General features: G+C 45.5%; 1 protein-coding gene and 1 pseudogene across 4 annotated transcripts in view; both read right to left on the bottom strand.

Annotated features, from left to right (window-relative positions):
* Nucleotides 1-1,598: 1,598 nt before the first annotated feature.
* LOC125079711 (protein FAM91A1-like) lies at nt 1,599-13,176 on the bottom strand (annotated as a pseudogene).
* The window catches only part of UCP3 (uncoupling protein 3), a 12,717-nt gene continuing 3,804 nt past the window's right edge, over nt 12,433-21,345 (bottom strand). For 2 of the 4 annotated variants that reach the window (XM_047690340.1, XM_047690341.1), the window contains exons 2-7: nt 19,363-19,599; nt 18,663-18,873; nt 18,195-18,395; nt 16,901-17,002; nt 16,165-16,345; nt 12,433-13,641 (exon numbers count right to left, since the gene is read on the bottom strand). In XM_047690340.1, coding sequence (XP_047546296.1) covers nt 13,527-13,641; nt 16,165-16,345; nt 16,901-17,002; nt 18,195-18,395; nt 18,663-18,873; nt 19,363-19,488 — 936 coding nt within the window. In that variant the 5' untranslated portion in view covers nt 19,489-19,599 and the 3' untranslated portion in view covers nt 12,433-13,526. Of the gene's footprint in view, nt 13,642-16,164; nt 16,346-16,836; nt 17,003-18,194; nt 18,396-18,662; nt 18,874-19,362; nt 19,600-21,345 lie in introns of all 4 variants that reach the window. The other 2 variants (XM_047690343.1, XM_047690342.1) reach the window with 2 other exon arrangements.

The following is a 21,345-nucleotide window of genomic DNA, read 5'->3' as shown; positions in this document are numbered from 1 at the left end:
GAAAATACTTCTTGGTATTTAGAGTAGAAAGAGTATAAAACAATAAACATGCAGTATTGAGAAGTTTGATAAGGCATTAAGAATTCTTTTTTTTTAAGATTTTATTTATTTTGATAGAGACACAGCAAAAGAGGGAACATAAGCAGGGGGAATGGGAGAAGCAGGCTTCCCACTGAGCAGGGAGCCTGAGGTAGGGCTCGAACCCAGGACCCTGGGATCATGACCCGAGCCAAAGGCAGATGCTCAACTACTGAGCCACCCAGGTGTCCCAAGACATTAAGAATTCTAGTAGATATCTTTTTAGTTTTTTTTAAAGGTTTTATTTATTTATTGACAGACAGAGATCACAAGTAGGCAGAGATGCAGGCAGAGAGAGAGGAACAAGCAGGCTCCCTGCTGAGCTGAGAGCCCGATGCGGGGCTCGATCCCAGGACTCCAGGACCACGACCTGAGCAGAAGGCAGAGGCCCAACCAACTGAGCCACCCAGGCGCCGCCCCAAGAATTCTAGTAGATATCTTTAACTTATGTATATGAATTGAATCTTGTTGAAGATATGCAAATCAGCATAGTTGTATATAATTTAACCTTGTTTTTTAAGGTCTTAACTCAGACTATAAAGATTCACTGACATGAGAAGTTTTGGGAAAAAAATTTTTTTTAACCCATTTAGAATTCATTCAAAGTCCAACAAGCAGTCCTTGAAAGGATGTTAACAGGTCCAATTTCCATTTTTTTTTCCTTTTTTTTTTCTGGTACCAGCTTTATTGAAATATAATTAACATACTCTGCAGTTCATCCATTTAGAGAGAAAGTCAACAGTTTTTAGTATAGAGTTGTGCAACCGTCATCACAACCAATTTTAGAACATTTTAATCATCTCAAAACACCCAGCCCCTCCTTACCCTTTACCTGTTATGCCCCAATAACCTCCATCTTTCCCAGCCCTACTTTCTCCCTCTATAGAGTTACCTATTCGGACTTTTCATGTAAGTAGGAGCATACCGTATGTGGTCCTTTGTGTCTGGCTTCCTTCACTTAGCATTCTATTTTCAGGGTTCATCTATGTTGTAGTATGTATCAGTACTTAATTCCTTTTTATTGCTGACTAAAGATACGTCTTTTAACTTCTTTAAAGATGCATCTTTTAACTCTTAACAGTGTTTTTCTAATTCAACATTACAAATATAGTGTTTGGGGCATCTGAGTGGCTCAGTCAGTTAGGCACCTGGCTTCAGCTCGGGTCATGATTTCAGGGTCCTGGGATGAGCCCTGAATTGTGCTCTCTGTTCAGCGGGGAGCCTGCTTCTCCCTCCCCCTCTGCCTGCCACTCCCCCTGCTTGTGCTCTTTCTCTCTGTCAAATAAATAAAATATTAAAAAGAATAAAGCAGCTCTTTGTTGCATTAGGATGTGCTATAATCAGCAAGATGCCAAACAATATTAAATGTTTCCTAAACTATACCACAACACACTTTGAACATCATTTAAGTGATAAGCTAACACCATACCAGCAGGATGCTTTTTAGTGACCGTCACTATAAAGCTAGCTTTAAGAAAGAAAAAAAACACCAAGTGTGAATAACGCATGTTGTAATCAAATTACTGCAAGTGAAGATTAGCAGTGAGGATTGAGGAGGATGACCCTCTATTCCATTCTCTTAAGATTGATAAGATTTCATGTCTTAAATATTGCATTATTTGCAGGAAGTGGGACTTCCATACCAGCATAAAATGGTAAAGCAAACTTGAAAAACTGGCTTCAGTGTGAATATCCAGTGTTAAATCTCTTTCCTGGAATGAATGGAAAATTAAGGACGTGTAGACAGAATTTTCTCTGAACAGAATGGAGTGGTTTATTCTGAATAGGGTTTTTGAAGGCTTTTTTCTCTGCAAAGTTTGTGTGTAGCAGGTTTCCTACAAACGTTCTCATTTAATTCAGAGCTAACCAGGAATTTCAAAGCACAGCTCAAGGGGAAACTAGTCGGCTTCTGTTGTGGCAACATCAGAGCTCTGTTTTGTTGTTGAATCTGTAGTTGCTTCCTCAGTGACTATTTCAAATGATTCTGTACATTCATTTGCTCTGAGCCGGAAGTTATATCAGGTTCTCCTTTTTTTCTCAGAAACATCACCAAGTTTTCTGTTTGTAGGTTGTTTAGAAGTGTAGAGCATGGTGACATAACCACAGAAATCCCGGCAAACTCATTCTGTTCCGAATATTTGCAATGCTTTATGACTCACGCCTCTCCTTGTAGTTGTTTTATCAAATGGGAAAAATTTCTCTCATCCCATCATTCAATATGTGTGAATATGTGTGAAGTAGGAATTACTTCAGGTTTATTATTATTTTTTAAATATTTTATTTATTTATTCGATAGATCACAAGTAGGCAGAGAGGCAGGCAGAGAGAGAGGGGGAAGCAGGCTCCCCGCTGAGCAGAGAGCCCGATGTGGGGCTCAATCCCAGGACCCCAAGATCATGACCTGAGCTGAAGGCAGAGGCTTTAACCCACTGAGCCACCCAGGCGCCTCTTACTTCAGGTTTATGACTCCAAGACATTATTAGTGCCTAATAATGACCATGAATTATATCTGACTGTTTTTGAAGTCTTACACCTTTGGACAGTAATAAAAAATGGGGATTTAACTTCTGGGTGGTGACTTCTGGATAATGGGTCTAAAATGCTGAGCTGTCCTCCTGCCAATGGGCTGGATCCGTTAGTGAGAGGAGCCATGGAAACAAGCAATTTGTAATTTTTGTTTAGAAGTCTGCTGCAAGTCGTAGGGTTCAAATCAAGAAGGCTTTACAGTGTAAGAGATTCAGAAGAAAAGCATAATCGGGTTGTCATTACAAAGCACAGACAGTATTTGTTTCTCTAAGTGCCGGATCAAGATATCTCTGTAGTCTGCGCTTGTCCTTCCCAAGTATTTTGAATCTTTTCTGATTCTGTAAGGAAGCTGTCCAGAGACTCATGTGAGAGTTTGCTAACTTTTGGTGAAAGATTTCCCTCATTAAAAAGGTAATAGTGGATTCAAATATTAGCAGTATCTTGTATCCTGGGGACAGACCCGCACTGCTTGGACAGGCTGTATCAGCTGGATCTAGTTTCAGTATCAGAGCTGACAAAGCTTCTTGTTCAGGACTCCTACTTCCTCCACCTGCCCTGGTAAGAATATCTTTTATGGATGTAAACTACTTTTTAAATTTTATTTTTTATAAACATATATTTTTATCCCCAGGGGTACAGGTCTGCGAATCGCCAGGTTTACACACTTCACAGCACTCACCATAGCACATACCCTCCCCAATATCCATAACCCCACCCCCCCTCCCAACCCCCCCTCCCCCGATCAACCCTCAGTTTGTATTGTGAGATTAAGAGTCACTTATGGTTTGTCTCCCTCCCAATCCCATCTTGTTTCATTTACTCTTCTCCTACCCCCTTAACCCCCCATGTTCCATCTCCTCTCCCTCATATCAGGGAGATCATATGATAGTTGTCTTTCTCCAATCATTTCGCTAAGCATGATACCCTCTAGTTCCATCCACGTCGTCGCAAATGGCAAGATTTCATTTCTTTTGATGGCTGCATAGTATTCCATTGTGTATATATACCACATCTTCTTTATCCATTCGTCTGTTGATGGACATCTAGGTTCTTTCCATAGTTTGGCTATTGTAGACATTGCTGCTATAAACATTCGGGTGCACGTGCCCCTTCGGATCACTACGTTTGTATCTTTAGGGTAAATACCCAGCAGTGCAATTGCTGGGTCATAGGGTAGTTCTATTTTCAACATTTTGAGGAACCTCCATGCTGTTTTCCAGAGTGGTTGCACCAGCTTGCATTCCCACCAACAGTGTAGGAGGGTTCCCCTTTCTCCGCATCCTCGCCAGCATCTGTCATTTCCTGACTTGTTAATTTTAGCCATTCTGACTGGTGTGAGGTGATATCTCATGGTGGTTTTGATTTGTATTTCCCTGATGCCGAGTGATATGGAGCACTTTTTCATGTGTCTGTTGGTCATCTGGATGTCTTCTTTGCAGAAATGTCTGTTCATGTCCTCTGCCCATTTCTTGATTGGATTCTTTGTTCTTTGGGTGTTGAGTTTGCTAAGTTCTTTATAGATTTTGGACACTAGCCCTTTATCTGATATGTCATTTGCAAATATCTTCTCCCATTCTGTCAGTTGTCTTTTGGTTTTGTTAACTGTTTCCTTTGCTGTGCAAAAGCTTTTGATCTTGATAAAATCCCAATAGTTCATTTTTGCCCTTGCTTCCCTTGCCTTTGGCGATGTTCCTAGGAAGATGTTGCTGCGGCTGAGGTCGAAGAGGTTGCTGCCTGTGTTCTCCTCAAGGATTTTGATGGATTCCTTTCTCACATTGAGATCCTTCATCCATTTTGAGTCTATTTTTGTGTGTGGTGTAAGGAAATGATCCAATTTCATTTTTCTGCATGTGGCTGTCCAATTTTCCCAACAACATTTATTGAAGAGGCTGTCTTTTTTTCCATTGGACATTCTTTCCTGCTTTGTCGAAGATGAGTTGACCATAGAGTTGAGGGTCCATTTCTGGGCTCTCTATTCTGTTCCATTGATCTATGTGTCTGTTTTTGTGCCAGTACCATGCTGTCTTGATGATGACAGCTTTGTAATAGAGCTTGAAGTCCGGAATTGTGATGCCACCAACTTTGGCTTTCTTTTTCAATATTCCTTTGGCTATTCGAGGTCTTTCTGGTTCCATATAAATTTTAGGATTATTTGTTCCATTTCTTTGAAAAAAATGGATGGTACTTTGATAGGAATTGCATTAAATGTGTAGATTGCTTTAGGTAGTATAGACATTTTCACAATATTTATTCTTCCAATCCAGGAGCATGGAACATTTTCCCATTTCTTTATGTCTTCCTCAATTTCTTTCATGAGTACGTTATAGTTTTCTGTGAATAGATTCTTAGTCTCTTTGGTTAGGTTTATTCCTAGGTATCTTATAGTTTTGGGTGCAATTGTAAATGGGATGGACTCCTTAATTTCTCTTTCTTCTGTCTTGTTGTTGGTGTAGAGAAATGCAACTGATTTCTGTGCATTGATTTTATATCCTGACACTTTACTGAATTCCTGTACAAGTTCTAGCAGCCCTGGAATAAATCCCACTTGGTCGTGGTGAATAATCCTTTTAATGTACTGTTGAATCCTATTGGCTAGTATTTTGGCGAGAATTTTTGCATCTGTATTCATCAAGGATATTGGTCTGTAGTTCTCTTTTTTGATGGGATCCTTGTCTGGTTTTGGGATCAAGGTGATGCTGGCCTCATAGAATGAGTTTGGAAGTTTTCCTTCTATTTCTATTTTTTGGAACAGTTTCAGGAGAATAGGAATTAGTTCTTCTTTAAATGTTTGGTAGAATTCCCCCAGGAAGCCATCTGGCCCTGGGCTTTTGTTTGTTTGGAGATTTTTGATGACTGTTTCAATCTCCTTACTGGTTATGGGTCTGTTCAGGCTTTCCATTTCTTCCTGGTTCAGTTGTGGTAGTTTATATGTCTCTAGGAATGCATCCATTTCTTCCAGATTGTCAAATTTGTTGGCGTAGAGTTGCTCATAGTATGTTCTTATAATTGTCTATATTTCTTTGGTGTTCGTTGTGATCTCTCCTCTTTCATTCATGATTTTATTTATTTGGGTCCTTTCTCTTTTCTTTTTGATAAGTCTGGCCGGGGTTTATCAATCTTATTAATTCTTTCAAAGAACCAGCTCCTAGTTTCGTTGATTTGTTCTATTGTTTTTTTGGTTTCTATTTCATTGATTTCTGCTCTGATCTTTATGATTTCTCTTCTCCTGCTGGGTTTAGGGTTTCTTTCTTGTTCTTTCTCCAGCTCCTTTAGGTGTAGGGTTAGGTTGTGTACCTGAGACCTTTCTTGTTTCTTGAGAAAGGCTTGTACCGCTATATATTTTCCTCTCAGGAGTGCCTTTGTTGTGTCCCACAGATTCTGAACCGTTGTGTTTTCATTATCATTTGTTTCCATACATTTTTTCAATTCTTCTTTAATTTCCTGGTTGACCCATTCATTCTTTAGAAGGATGCTGTTTAGTCTCCATGTATTTGGGTTCTTTCCCAATTTCCTCTTGTTATTGAGTTCTAGCTTCAGAGCATTGTGGTCTGAAAATATCCAGGGAATGATCCCAATCTTTTGATACTGGTTGAGACTTGATTTAGGACCAAGAATGTGATCTATTCTGGAGAATGTTCCATGTGCACTAGAGAAGAATGTGTATTCTGTTGCTTTGGGATGAAATGTTCTGAATATATCTGTGATGTCCATCTGGTCCAGTGTGTCATTTAAGGCCTTTATTTCCTTGTTGATCTTTTGCTTGGATGATCTGTCCATTTCAGTGAGGGGAGTGTTAAAATCCCCTACTATTATTGTATTATTGTCGATGTGTTTCTTTGATTTTGTTATTAATTGGTTTATATAGTTGGCTGCTCCCACGTTAGGGGCATAGATATTTAAAATTGTTAGATCTTCTTGTTGGATAGTTCCTTTGAGTATGATATAGTGTCCTTCCTCATCTCTTATTATAGTCTTTGGCTTAAAATCTAATTGATCTGATATAAGGATTGCCACTCCTGCTTTCTTCTGATGTCCATTAGCATGGTAAATTCTTTTCCACCCCCTCACTTTAAACCTGGAGGTGTCTTTGGGTTTAAGATGAGTTTCTTGTAGGCAACATATAGATGGGTTTTGTTTTTTTTATCCATTCTGATACCCAGTGTCTTTTGATTGGGGCATTTAGCCCATTAACATTCAGGGTAAGTATTGAGAGATATGAATTTAGTGCCATTGTATTGCCTGTAAGGTGACTGTTATTGTATATTGTCTCTGTTTCTTTCTGATCTACTACTTTTAGGGTCTCTCTTTGCTTAGAGGACCCCTTTCAATATTTCCTGTAGAGCTGGTTTGGTATTTGCAAATTCTTTCAGTTTTTGTTTGTCCTGGAAGCTTTTAATCTCTCCTTCTATTTTCAATGATAGCCTAGCTGGATATAGTATTCTTGGCTGCATGTTTTTCTCATTTAGTACTCTGAATATATCATGCCAGCTCTTTCTGGCCTGCCAGGTCTCTGTGGATAAGTCTGCTGCCAATCTAATATTTTTACCATTGTACGTTACAGACTTCTTTTCCTGGGCTGCTTTCAGGATCTTCTCTTTGTCACTAAGACTTGTCAATTTTACTATTAGGTGACGGGGTGTGGACCTATTCTTATTGACTTTGAGGGGGGTTCTCTGAACCTCCTGGATTTTGATGCTTGTTCCCTTTGCCATATTGGGGAAATTCTCTCCAATAATTCTCTCCAACATACCTTCTGCTCCCCTCTCTGTTTCCTCTTCTTCTGGAATCCCAATTATTCTAATGTTGTTTCGTCTTATGGTGTCACTTATCTCTTGAATTCTCCCCTCGTGGTCCAGTAGCTGTTTGTCCCTCTTTTGCTCAGCTTCTTTATTCTCTGTCATTTGGTCTTCTATATCGCTAATTCTTTCTTCTGCCTCATTTATCCTAGCAGTGAGAGCCTCCATTTTTGATTGCACCTCATTAATAGCTTTTTTTTATTTCAACTTGGTTAGATTTTAGTTCTTTTATTTCTCCAGAAAGGGCTTTTATATCTCCCGAGAGGGTTGCTTCAATATCTTCCATGCCTTTTTCAAGCCCGGCTAGAACCTTGAGAATCGTCATTCTGAACTCTATATCTGACATATTACCAATGTCTGTATTGATTAGGTCCCTAGCCTTTGGTACTGCTTCTTGTTCTTTTTTTTGTTGTGAATTTTTCCGCCTTGTCATTTTGTCCAGATAAGAGTATATGAAGGAGCAAGTAAAATACTAAAAGGGTGGCAACAACCCCAGGAAAATATGCTTTAGCCAAATCAGAAGAGATCCCAAATCGTGAGGGGGGAGAAAGGGGATAAAAAGGGGTTCAGAAAGAAAAAAAAAAACTATTAAAAAAAGAAAGCCGATAAAGAAAAATTTAAAAAGGAAAATATATATATATATATATATATATTAGAGAAACTATTTAAAAAACGTTAAAAAAGAAAACGGTAAAAGTTAAAAAAAATTTAGCAGAAGAAGAGAAAAAAAAATTGAAAAAGAAAAAAAAATTAAATTAACTGCAAGGCTAAAGAATCATGGGGAGAAAGCCATGAGTTCCGTGCTTTGCTTTCTTCTCCTCTGGAATTCCGCCGTTCTCCTTGGTATTGAAACTGCACTCCTTGGTAGGTGAACTTGGTCCTGGCTGGGTTTCTCGTTGATCTTCTGGGGGAGGGGCCTGTGGTAGTGATTCTCAAGCGTCTTTGCCCCAGGCGGAGTTGCACCGCCCATACCCAGGCCGGGCTGAGTAATCCGCTCGGGTTTGCTGGGTTTGCTTTCGGGAGCTTTTGTTCCCTGAGCGCTTTCCGTAGAGTTCTGGAAGACGGGAATGAAGGTGGCGGCCTCCCGGTCTCCGGCCCAGAGGAGCCGAGAGCCCAGGGCCCCACTCCTCAGTGCGCCCTCAGAGAACAGCGCCCAATTACTCCCGTCACCCTGGCCTCTGTCCGCGCTCCGAGCTGACTGAGCCTGCGACCGGTTCAAGGTAACCCCAAGTTTAGAGCTCACTCCTCGGCTCTGTCTCTGTAGCCGGCTTCCCTGTTCTAATACCGGTAAGCTCTGCGACACTCAGACACCCCCGATCCTTCTGTAACCCTGTGGGACCTGAGGCCGCGCTGACCCCGCCTGGGCTTCACCCCAGTTAAGCCTCTGGAGCGATGTCCCTCAGCGGAACAGACTTTAAAAGTCCTGATTTTGTGCTCCGTTGCTCCCCCGCTCGCCGGGAGCCGGCCCCTCCCCCCATGGTCTATTTTCCCATCGCCTTGGATTCACTTCTCCGCCCGTCCTACCTTTCAGATAGTGGTTGATTTTCTGTTTCTAGAATTGCTGTTCTTCTTCTCTTCAATCTCCCGTTGGATTTGTAGGTGTTTGCAATCTTTAGATAAGCTATTTAGCTGATCTCCCGCTACCCGAAGTAGTCTCAGCCTGCTACTTCTCCGCCATCTTGACTCCTCCCCCCCTGTAAACTACTTTTATATTTGTTTACAGAAGGTACAGTCCACCATGCTAATGAAGTTGATCCCGGTTTCTTACTTGTCTCTTCTTATGCACAAAGTTGGCCCAATCAGCAGTACTTGGACACATCATTCATAACCAATGATAAGTGTATCTGAAGGACATTTGCAAGCTCGGCAGCATTAATATGCTTATTTATTGAAAGAACTATAGTTCAAAGTAATTATTAGTCATCTTGCACTCAGTTCATTACAGAACCTTCAAGAGAATGAAATTGTCAGGGCTCCTGGGTGGCTCAGGGGGTTAAGCCTCTCCCTTTGGCTCAGGTCATGATCTCAGGGTCATCGGATCGAGCCCCACATTGGGCTCTCTGCTCAACTGGCAGCCTGCTTCCTCCTCTCTCTCTGCCTGCCTCTCTGCCTACTTGAGATCTCTCTCTCTCAAATAAATTAATAAAATCTTAAAAAAAAATGAAATTGTCATCAGAGATTGATAGATTCAAATAAATAAATCCTTTATTACATAAACTATGCACCACATTATAATCTAGTGATCCAGAGAGTTAAGGACTGACCTGAATCAACGATCTGAACTATAGTGTATTTCTCAGGCAAGATACATATTTTTACATCATTTTTGTGATCTGACCAGTTTACACTCCCTACCATGTCTCTCTGGGATTTTCTACTGGCTTTATTGGTAGGTGATCATTCCTCCAAATTTCAAAAAGAAAAAATTTGATCTATACTGATTCATAATATCAATGTACTACTGTCTTTTAATGCCAAGAAACCGTAGACAGTCAACTCTAATAACATCGGACAATGAAGCAAAACTTTTCTCTTTTTTCAGAATGTCCTCTGTAACCTCAGCATGATACAAAAATATTATTATCTTCAGACCCACAATATCCAATAAATGGTGAAGGTAAAGCCTGACAAAATCTAGAGTATAATAGGTCCTCAAAGTATTTGCAGTCATCTTTCTTGACATGTTTATATTTCCATATCATAGCTGATGGTGGGTATGTAGAGGACTATCTACTTGGCATATTTTCTCTGTGAATTTTAAAGACCCTGTCACATATTGGCTAGCAGCTTGCTCTGTGGGTGATGTGCTTTATGTGGACCTCCATGTTTATGGTGTGAGAGCCCCAAGACAGCTGGGGGGACCCCACTAGGGGCCTGGTGCCTTACACTTTGGAATTCCCGATGGTGAGGGCTCCAGACAGCTCAGCGTGGCAGAGAACAGAGAACGGTGCCAGGGGTGTACCAGAGGACCCAGTTTGTTCATTAAATTATATTTTAAGGGAGAAAGAAAGAGCTTTTAATATCTTTTTTATAAATAACTCTCTAGTCCCTAACCGACTTTCCTATATAACCATCCCTGAAATTTTGATGGGAAGACTGGAGAATGCTTTCATTTTGCTTCTCTGCATTTCAAAATGTTTGCTTTTATGGCTGTTTTATTTCTGGCTTTTCCATATCCATTCCAGAGTGATCCCTCCCACCTTACCCCATTATTCTGTCCTCTTCTGTTTTCTCCAGGATCTTGTTTCTGCAATCTATTTCCCTTATCTTCAATCTTTCCTTTCTTCTACTCTGTGTGTGTAAATGGAAAGAAACCCTCAGGACTTTCCTACCCCTTCTACAGTGGCTTTCCCCCCTCCTTACTTTCTCTGCCACACTTTCCAGACAATTGGCTGTCCTCTGACTTCTCAGCCTCTGGCACAGCTCTTACATATTTGATGCATGAATAAAGGAGTGATCTCACATTCATCTCATTCACTTTATGCCAGCCACACACAGCCTTCTTTCTGTTCTCTGAACACATCAAACTCATTCCTGTAAGGCCTGTGGGCTGCTTGTTTCCTTATCCTGGAACACTTCCTCAGATCTTCACCTGGCCAGCTCCTCTCATCATCCCTGCATATACACACACTCACACATAAATACAGATACCCTGCACACATAGTTACACAGGCACACATGTTTCTTGGAGATCACCAGTGATCCCTTTTTCAAATTAAGTGTGTATTTATTTATTTATTTTTTAAATTAAAACAATTTTTTTTAAAAGATTTTATTTATTTGACAGAGAGAGCTTGGGAGAGCACAAGCAGGGGGAGCAGCAGGCACAGGGAGATGGAGAAGCAGGCTCTCCGCCAAGCAAAGACCCCGATGCAGGGCTCCATCCCAGGACCCCGGGATCATGACCCGAGCCAAAGGCAGACACCCAACCGCCTGAGCCACCCAGGCACCCCAAGTGCATTTTTAAAGTAAACTTTTTTCTTTCTTTCTTTCTTTCTTTTTTTTTTTTTTTTAAAGAGTGAGAACATGTGAGCTACCTAGGAGCCCCAGAGCACATTTCCTCTTAATGACTTGATGGAGTAAGTGTCTGTGGGTGTGTTGTGGGGGATGGGTGCACAGAGCTAAGACGCCAACTTCCCTGTGGGGCCTCAGCTGGTGACCTGACCATTTTACAAGATCTCATCCCTGACTTCCTTGTGGCAGAAATTGGGGATAGAACTAGGAAGGGCTTGCATGCTGTGGTTTAGTTCTTAGTTTAGTTCTTCTTGCATGCTGTTTCAGTTCTTAGAATCACTGAACTTTAGAGCTTTAGTTCATTTGGTTCAACTTCTGCCTTTAAAAAGTGGGGAAAGAGAGCTAATATTTTGCCCAGGAAACTATAGAAGACTTCCCACCAATCTGGGCTTTCTTTCCTTTCTTTTTCCTTCTTCCTTCCTTTCTTACTTTTTTGAAGATTTTATTTATTTATTTGACATAGAATGGGAGAACACAAGCAGGGGGGGCCTGGGTGGCTCAGCGGGTTAAGCCTCTGCCTTTGGCTCAGGTCATGATCTCAGGGTCCTGGGATCGAGTCCCACATTGGGCTCTCTGCTCAGCAGGGAGCCTGCTTCCCTCTTTCTCTCTGCCTGCCTCTCTGTCTACTTGTGATCTCTGTCTGTCAAATAAATAAATAAAATCGTTAAAAATAAATAAATAAATAAATAAATAAATAAATAAATAAATAAATTTAGGAAAGTGCTAAGGGTGAGTGGACATTTGCTTTTCCCCTCCTGGGATGCAGCAGTGTCAGAGTGGGGAGGGAGAGATGATATTGCTGAGCACTTCTGCAAAGGTGGGGGATTGTTATTCTACTTCTCTGCTAGGACAGTGAGGTATTAGGATTCCTGGTGGTTAGGTTTCTGGTAAGATGAGGGGAGGGGACATTTGAACCCAGTACTGTTATTAATGTCACAAAGGCCCAGTGCTGGCAAACAGGAAACCTGGTGAGAAAGGGACATTCTGTCCAAGAAAGAGAAGGCAAAAAAGACATAGCTGTTCTCATTCCCACACCCTTTATTGAATTATAATAATTTCCTAAAGAACTCTGAGCCCTGCTACTTTAGGCTGTCAGCCTACATCTACCTCTTTTTCTGCAAGCCCGGCACCCTTCAGAGGTGTTACGGTCCTGCTGGGAAGCCAGGGCTGTGTGGGAGTGGGCCTTCTATGAGTGCACACCATTCTGTCACCCCTGGCCCCCCAGCCCCTGGCTCCTTTGGTCTAACTTCTAGACAACCTTTCAACCTTACAAACTTCCCTGGCAGTTCTTTACTGTGCTGAGAATATCTTTTCCAAGAACTTGTAAATATCAGAGCTACCGCTTTTATAAAGTGCTTTCATGTCCACCCTGTCACCTGATCCTCATAACATCCCTGGTGAGAGAGGAGGGAAGGGCTTATTACTCCCATTTTACGGGAAAGAAGATGAGGTCTGCCTCTTGATTCTGCAGCGTCATCAAGGAACAGTTACGAATCTCAGCCTCATGCTGGCCCAGCAGTGTTCTTTTGGCACAGGTTCCAGGTTTTCTCATTCTCTCTCTCTCTCTCCTTTTTTTTTTTTTTTTTTTTTTTTGGTCTCCTATTTTCTAGAATCCCAGTGGCTTCTAAGCGGCAGGCACATTACACATGTGGCTGATGATCCACGGTTAACCAAAGGCTGCAGTCACAGCTGTGTTGTTTCGGTAGCATACCTCCACACTCTTTAGCTGATTTCCAGGCGTCCTGTGCCACTGCTGTCTCATGCTTGCAGTCTTTTCTGTTTACAATTCATCATCTCATTAGATTTTTTTTTTTTTTACAGAACATAGGTTTGCAGACTTTTGTTTTATCCAAATGGATGTTTTGGTTTATTTTCTCTTGCCTAAATGTTAGGCATCCAACATCATGGGTCCCCCAAATTAATATAATTTAATTTCCAACTTGTCCGTACAAAACAAATGTGTTTGTAAGACAAAGCACTGAAGACCAGAATCCTTTCTCTGCTTCTATTTCTTGACTCAGCAGCAAGTAAACCGGTTGTGTAAACATGTGTGGGTTTGTGTGGGACCCACTGGTTCTTGTTCCAATTAAGTACTAAGTGGCCCTGCTTTATTCAGAATGGAGATTCCCGTAGGATCTGGACTTTCATCAAGGCCCGTTTCAGCTGCTCATAGGTCACGAACATCACCACATTCCAGGTTCCCAAACGCAAAAATGATGGTGTAAATCTGATGAGAGAACAACCAGAACATCAGGGGGCGTGGACTAAGTACCCCACATGGATGTCCGGTGCTCCCCGCATTCACGGCATTAGTGCCAAAGGACCTAGGACTCTGTTAGTCACAAACATTCTCTGAGTCTGTTCAGGCTTTTCTCCTCTGCTGAAGGAATTTAGGCAGAAGCAGGAGTCAAGAAAGGAAAGAAAACACATTTTGAACCAGGTTCTGTTTTAGGCAGTTAATTCCCACAAGTCTATAAGGATTGCCGCGTTTCTTTTTTAGAAACTGAGGCCCAGGCGTGTCTGGGTGGCTCAACTGGTTAAGCGTTTGACTCTTGGTTTTGGCTCCAGTCTTGGTCCCAGGGTTGTGGGATGGAGCCCCTTGTCAGGCTCCGTGGTCAGTGGGGACTGTGGTTGGGATTCTCTCTCTCTCTCCCTCCCCTCTCTCTACCCCTACCCCGCGCTTCTGTGTGTGTGTGTTCTCTCTCCCTCCCAAATAAGTAAATCTTAAAAAAAAAAAAAAAAAAAAAAAAAAAAGGAACTGAAGCCCAGAGCAGTTAAGGAGCTCAGCTAAAACTATCTGACTCCACCCTGCTGCTGGGTATTTCTGCAATCATTTACATGCTGAGAGGCCATCCCTGCGGAGGCCCTACCAGGGCACCTAGAAGCTGGCACACCAGAGGGTGAAGACTGGGTGACACCAGCTTTATAATCTCCAGAGAGCCTGCCTGTCCTGTGATAACACAGCTGGGAGCCAGTCTCCACCTCAGCTTCACAGACTCAGGGAGGAGCCTGGGACCTGACCTGCTCCCTCTTCAGCCTCTCTGTCTGCTAATCCCCTCCTGGTCCTATCCTCTCCTGCCAGACTTGCTTCCTGTGCCCTTGTGTGAGCTGCTCCTTCTGCCTGGGAATGTCCCCTACGGTCCTCCTTGCCTGGCTGGTTGCTCTTGGCTCTGCAGGACTAGGCTTGGGCCCCACAGACTCATACCAAGGTCTCTCCAGATGCCTCAGCCTAGCCTCCCCAGGGAGAACAGCACTGGGGCAATGAAGGTGAACTCCAGAGTCCAAGCTGGGCTCAGACCTTAGCTCTCTCAGTTTCTAGCTTCATGAGCTAGGACAGGTTACTTAATCTTTCTAAGCCTCAGTGTCCTCATCTGTAAAATGAGGAACATAACAGCATTTACCTCATATAGTTGTTGTGAAGGACTAAATGAGTTAATACACAGCATACAGTGCAGGGCCCAGTCTCCGTAAATGCTCCATTAATGTCGCCTGTGTCTGCTGCTCTTTGAGGCAAGCACAGGGCCTGGCACACAGGAGATGCTCAGTAAATTGTTTTCCAAGTGAAAGAATAAACTGAGACAGGCGGTGGCTGCTGCTGATTGTAATGAGAGAAGCACTTACAGGGAAAGAACAACCTGGCAACAGAAGGAGTTTTATATGTCACTTACAGGGTTGAGGCCCTGATTGCATGTTGGGTCCCATCTAGCATGGGGCACCAGAAAACTATCTGCTGAAGGCATCAGTGGTGGGAGGGGTGAGGGCCAAGCCAAGAGCCTGGCAATAGGACAGATGACAACATGGGGGGTGGCATCTGATGATCTGGCTTAGAGCCATGGCTCTGACATTGTAAGTCTGGGATCTTGGGTAAGTCACTTGACCTTCCTGAGTCTCCATTTCTTCCTCAGTAAATGTGGAGAAGACCATCCAGTTCAGGGGTTGTTGAGATAATCTGTGTAAAGTGCTTTGCATAAGGTCTTGTACTTAGTGCCTTAGTGGTCATGGTGGTTGTTCACAACCTACATTATTGAGCGCTGGCTCTTGGCTAGGGACGTGAAAGACGGATAAGCTTCCAGTTCGGGCTTTGAGGAGCTTGTGACCCAGCATGGGGAATATTTTAACTTTACAAATTCTATAACACAAGGTAGGAGGTGGTAAGTACCCTAAACAGTGGAATCAAGGATGTATTGGTGAAGTTCACAGGGAGGAGGAAAGATTCCTACCGGAGAATACTGGGGAGGAGGTGGCCTTTGAACTAGTTCTGACGCATGTGCATGAGGCGGGAAAGGCATTCCATTAAGAAGGAATGGTAAAAGCAGACCCAGAAGCAAAAAATGTGACGTGTGCTGGGCATTTCGGCCGCCATCTGTGCTGATCCACAGTCATGACAGTGGACTGGAGGCAAGTCTCAGGACGACCGACCACCTTTCCTTCCTCCCTTACCCTGTAAGTTTGGGGATAGTCAACACTTTGACCTATGCCTAGAATTCTTTTTCTCAGCCTCCCCTGACTCTCCAGATCAGATTTGGTCCACTTTTTTTTTTTTTTTAAACTTCTGTAGTTCTTTATATTTGTCCTTTGTGGTGTTTACATCTGTGCTGTTCACCACCACGTCTCCAGGTGGACCCGTGGTAGGCACATTATATGTGGAGGAAGGAAAGAAAGAAGAATGGAAGGAAGGAAAGAAAGAAGGGAAGGAAACAAGCCCAGGTTCTCTGGGAGGGGGTGCTGGAGTCAGGAGGGGGAGACTCACCCCTTATAGAAGGCTGTGGGGCCCTCGTGGGCCACCATCTTCAGCATGCAGTCCAGGGGGCTGCGGTATTGGCCTGGGGGCGAGTTCATGTACCGGGTCTTCACCACGTCCACTGGGGAGGCCACCACTGTGGCACAGAAGCCGGCTCCAAAGGCAGAGATGAAGTGGCAGGGGAAATTGTCTGCAGCGGGGAAGAGAGGAGCAAGTATGGAGCTGTGGGAAGGCAAAGCGTTGCCTTTCTGTTCCCCGTGTGTCGTCATTTGTCCTTCACTAAACTGGAAACTCCTGAGTGTAAGGACAGTGCTTTCTAAAGCTCTCATAGGACTCGCAAAATAGAACAGAGCTGTCCCACCGCGGGACGGCTCTGCAGCCCAGCGATCTCATTAAAGGAAAACGAAGTCGGAGAAGGTGACCCTTGCTTCAAGGTGCACGGTGGGAAGTGCTGGGCTCGAACCCAGGGCTCTGGCCTCCCTGTCCAGGCTTCTTTCCCACTCATCACAATGATGGCGGGGCGTTTTTTTTAAAGCTCTAATTGGCATTATTAAGTGATTCATGAATTGGGCAGCACCCCGTCTAGCAAGTTAAGAGGCACTGCTATATTGGGCATTTTTACTGGGCATTGCTCTCCTCTCTGCTCCTTCTAACACCCAGTCACCTCTGAGTGGTACCCACTCTGTGGAATTCCAGGTTTCCTCCCTGCTGTGGGAGGGCAGCTCCCTGGAGCCCAGGGCCTCACCCGTGAGCAGGCGATAGTCTAGCAGCTTCTCCTTGATGATGTCATAGGTCACCATCTCAGCACAGTTGACGATGGCATTCCTTGTGATGTTGGGGAAAGTTCCTGTGAAGGATGGGATGGGGGCTGATGAGTGAAAACGAGACGCAGACCCCCTGGTTGCAAGGTCCTGGGCTCCAGTTTGGGAGCAGAATGCTGCATTCCAGGGGTCTCAGAGGAGCCTGCCTCATCTGAGCGGATTCCACACTTTCCTCTCTGGGGCTAACTCTTAGGTTATCCGTGTCCACCTCAGAGACAGGAAACAGAGAGGTCCTCTTATGTTTGTCTGAGCCACACTTTGGAGAATAATCTGTAATATCTATCAAAATTAAAATATGCCTCCCTGAGACCCGGCTAAAGTCAGGCAAGGAAGCCTTTCTTCTTTCCAAGAGCTCCAAGACTCTTGGAGCAGTGACAGGAAGTAGCACTGGGAGGCCCTAGGAGAGCATCAAGACCCAGCCACTGATATCACAGATGAGGGCTGGACTTGGGGAGAGTGCAGAGCAAATCAAGCTGTGACCCAGGGGTCCTGTGCTTAACCTTCACTGGGTCACTCTCTCTTCTGCAAGGATTGGTGTGATCCTTGGTCCACATGTGGGAGAGATTCCAGCATTTGTCACGGTGGCCTCCACGGGGACACATAGGGACCCCAGAAGCCTTACTCTTGAGGAAACCCCCTCCTCATTGAATCTCCTTGCACCTGACAACTCACAGCTGCCTCCTCCACTGGCCTCTGTTTCTTCTCTGAGTCCTGTAGTCCTACAGTCCTATGTCTATAGTCATCACCCCTGAGAGAACTTTGCTGGGGAAGCCCTCCCCTTCCATCTCCACACACCTAGAGCCCACTGAGCCTTGAGGCCCAGCTTCCGTGTCGCCTTCCCCCCCGACCTTGGAGTCTGCACGGCCTCTCTTGCCTCTGGCTGTGTACCTCTGTGTGACCTTTGCACGTCCTACCCTGCGGAATGGCTGCTCCTTGACATGTCTCCTCCCTCTCCGTCTGCGAGAGCCATGAGGGTAGGGAAGGTATCTTCCATTCCTTTATGTCTCCCTCACAGCAACCTGCACATGCTGAAGGGTTGCCAAATTGAATTGAACTCGGGCACTGTGGCAGGTCAGTGTGAGAGTTTTGGTTGGGATGTTCTTGCAGGATCACTGGACTATACCATGCTGGGCGTTCCCTCCTTGCTCGGTTCTCCGCCCTAACTCAGGGTAAGGCATGCTCTGCGCTGGGCCCTCTGAGCCTGGAGTCCAGACTTACCTTTCCATAGGCCCCTGAGCCCTTCCTCCCTGGCGATGGTCCTGTAGGCGTCCATTGTCCCACTGTATTTCCTGTTGCTCCCGGCCCCAAGGTGTATGCTGGCCTGAAACCGGACCTTCACCACATCCGTGGGCTGGGCACATGATACCGCCATGGCCCCGGTGGTGCAACCTGCCAAAATCCGGGTAGTGATGCTCGAGTCTGGAGAGGAGGAGAGAGAGGGGGTCGGCGTTCGGCCAGCCAGTGCTCCTCCGGGCTGGACGCTCTTCTCTGTGGGGCTGCCCCTGCCTGACGCCTGCCTCTTCTCCCAGGCTCAGGGTCCCTACCGTGGCTCTGTCTCCTTGTGACCGTCTCCAGCCTTCAGCGGCTCAGCCCTGCCTCTGAGTCCGCACCACCTGCATCCCTGACCCGCTAGCCTAGAGTCTGCTTCTGCCTACCCCCTCCGTGTCTGGGATGCCAGGCACTCACGGTCGGATCCCTTGGGGGTGTAGAACTGCTTGACAGAGTCGTAAAGGCCGATGCGGATGGAGGCGAAGCTCATCTGGCGCTGCAGGCCGGCGACCAGCCCGTTGTAGGGGCTGCGGGGGCCCTCGGTGCGCACCATGGTCAGGATGGTGCCCAGTACGCCGCGGTACTGGGGTCTCTGGGCTGCCTGGGTCGCCTGCTTCTCCCCCTGGATCTGAGGAACGGCCCAGCAGAGGGTGAGGAGCTGGGAGCGGGGTGGACGGGGCCGTGTGCAGAGGGGCCTGCCCGGGGCTGGTTCTCGAGCGCAAGCACGATTGGAGCCGCCACATCCTCGTGAAAACAAGGTGTGTGCCCCCAGCTGCATCGTTCCTAAACTGTGACCCGTGGTGTGGTGCTCAGCCCTCAGAGCACATGGAGGGCAGATTGTTTTCCCCACAACAAGTGGTCAGTGGTTTGCCCAAGGTCACACAGTTACTTTTCCTTCACACTCCATGGTTTACGAAGTCAGGAGAGGCCAGGAAGGGCCAAGGACCTACGATTTTTTTGTCTCGGACAATGGTGGCGCAGGGTTGTAAGCCGTGGAGTGAGTGGCCTGCACAGGGTTCTGTGAGGACGAGCAGGCTGGCACATGCTAGAGGTGCTGGAGTGGAGAACTCAGTCCTGCCTTTGATCTGAGCAATGACCCTTGCCAAAAAGTACTTACCTGCAGGCGAACCTTGGCTGTGTCCAGTGGAAAGGTGAGGAGATCAGCAAAACAGGCTGCTGTGCCTGCCCCCAGGAATTTCACAGCTGTGGTGGGAGGTACCTCTGAAGGCTTTAGTCCAACCATGGTCCCAGAAGGTTCTGCCTGGTCCCTCCGGGGCCCAGGAGAGAGAAGAGAGGAGAGAGGTCCAAGGAGAGAGGCCGCTTTGCAGTCCTGAGCTTTAGTGCAGGGAGGAGGCTGCCAGAGACAGGCCAGAGGAGGCAGATGGAACTTGGGCCATCCAGACCTGTCCCCAGGCTCCTTTCAGCACTGGGAGAAGCTTTAGTTAGAGAAAAGCCTGGGCTTTGCTATGTTTAGCTGTCTGGATTTGGCTTATAAGAACAGCTCACTTTCCCATTCCGTTTTTCTTGCGGCCCTCTCCTACCCCCTCCTTTTCCCACTGACCAGGTGGATCTTCATCCTTTAGAGGAGGAAACTGAGGCCCAGGCAGGGACCAGACCTCATTCCGACTCCATCCTACAACCTGTTTCCTCCCACACCAAGATGCTCCCTGGAGTGTACAGAGAGTCGACTGAGTCTGTCCACTGCAGGTCCTTCTTCCCCAAATCAACAATATGATTGTGCCTTGTGACTCACCTCAACTGTTGTTTATCTTGGATGAAAGCTTGTTTTTTTGCAAGGCTGCTGGAGTATACTCTTATTATACTTAAAGCGAAATCGTTCCCAGCTCCTCTGTCACTAAAGATTGTTAATCTAGGACTAGAGGTGTTTCCTCCCAAAGCTGTGGGATTCCTGGGGCTGATGTTCTGCTTTGGAGGAGGGAGGGAGCCTGGTCCTGGGCTCCTCTGCTGCTCTGCCTCCCAGGGCTACCAGGGAGATGGGGCTGCAAAGCGTCCTGCTGCTGATGTTGGGGACAGTGGCAGCTGCTCTGCCTGGCTCAGGACAGGCCTTTCCCCTCACACCTTTGAGGACATCCCTTCTCAGCTGAAGAGAATGGGCTTCTCAGACAGAGGAGGATCCATCTTGGGTCAAGAGAATGTGTCTCCTCTCCCTGTGTGCACTTGGGCCTGCACCTGTCCCACTCCTGGCTGAGCAGGGGCATGAGTGTATCCGAAGGTCCTGGCTTAGCTGTGGTTACCTTGGAAAGCTGGCACGCCTGTCATGGGCAGCCCTGCATTCTTATCACCTGGACTTCTGGGCATCTGGTTTTTGGTGCTGATGCCATTTCTTAGCAGGTCACACCCCTTGGCATCCATTTCACACGTACCCCTAGTATGCTGGGATCCTGGATTCTTCAGGGTCCTCACCCCCTAGAGTCAGGGCCAGTGCCACAGAGTTGTGAGGTGGGCACAGTGTTTGTCCTTTTCCTTCTGGAGCAATAAAAACTCTGGTCTTGGTGAGGAGACCTGAGCAGCTGCTGAGTCTTCATGGCTTACTAATGCTGGTGGAAACTTGGGTGTGTCATTTAACTTCTCTTGGGCAAATGAGAAAAATATATTACCTGCTCACCAATGATAAATTGGATGCCAAAAGATAAAGGTGACAACCTAAGTCTTCTTTCAGTACTGCCATCTAGAACTCCGGTTGTCTCTGTGCTTTCTCCTCAACCTACATGGCACCTTCACTCTTATGCTTGCTGCCACCTTTCCCTAACCAAGCCTGTTCTTGAGAAGAAACTAATGTTCTAATTCATGCTAAAGTGTAAGTGATTATCTTAATGATCAGGTATTTCTTGACCACTATAGTAGGTACTACGGAAGGAAAGATACAGAATGAAGCAGGTTTGGCCCTGACCTTCAAGGAGCTTGCTGATAGGTGTTGAATTAGCTAGGGAATTAGAGAGGTGGGATGGAGGAGGAAGGTCTGAGGTTGGAACTCACCAACCACTGGATTCCAGTCTGGAAGCCTGGGTCATAGTGTGGTAGGACAACTCTTAAATCATGCCCGGAGGAATGGGATACTTTATATTATTTATTTATTTAT

This window comes from Lutra lutra, chromosome 10 (genome assembly GCF_902655055.1).
Source record: "Lutra lutra chromosome 10, mLutLut1.2, whole genome shotgun sequence".
NCBI classification, from domain to species: Eukaryota; Metazoa; Chordata; class Mammalia; order Carnivora; family Mustelidae; genus Lutra; species Lutra lutra.
This window is presented reverse-complemented; position numbering and strand designations above follow the sequence as displayed.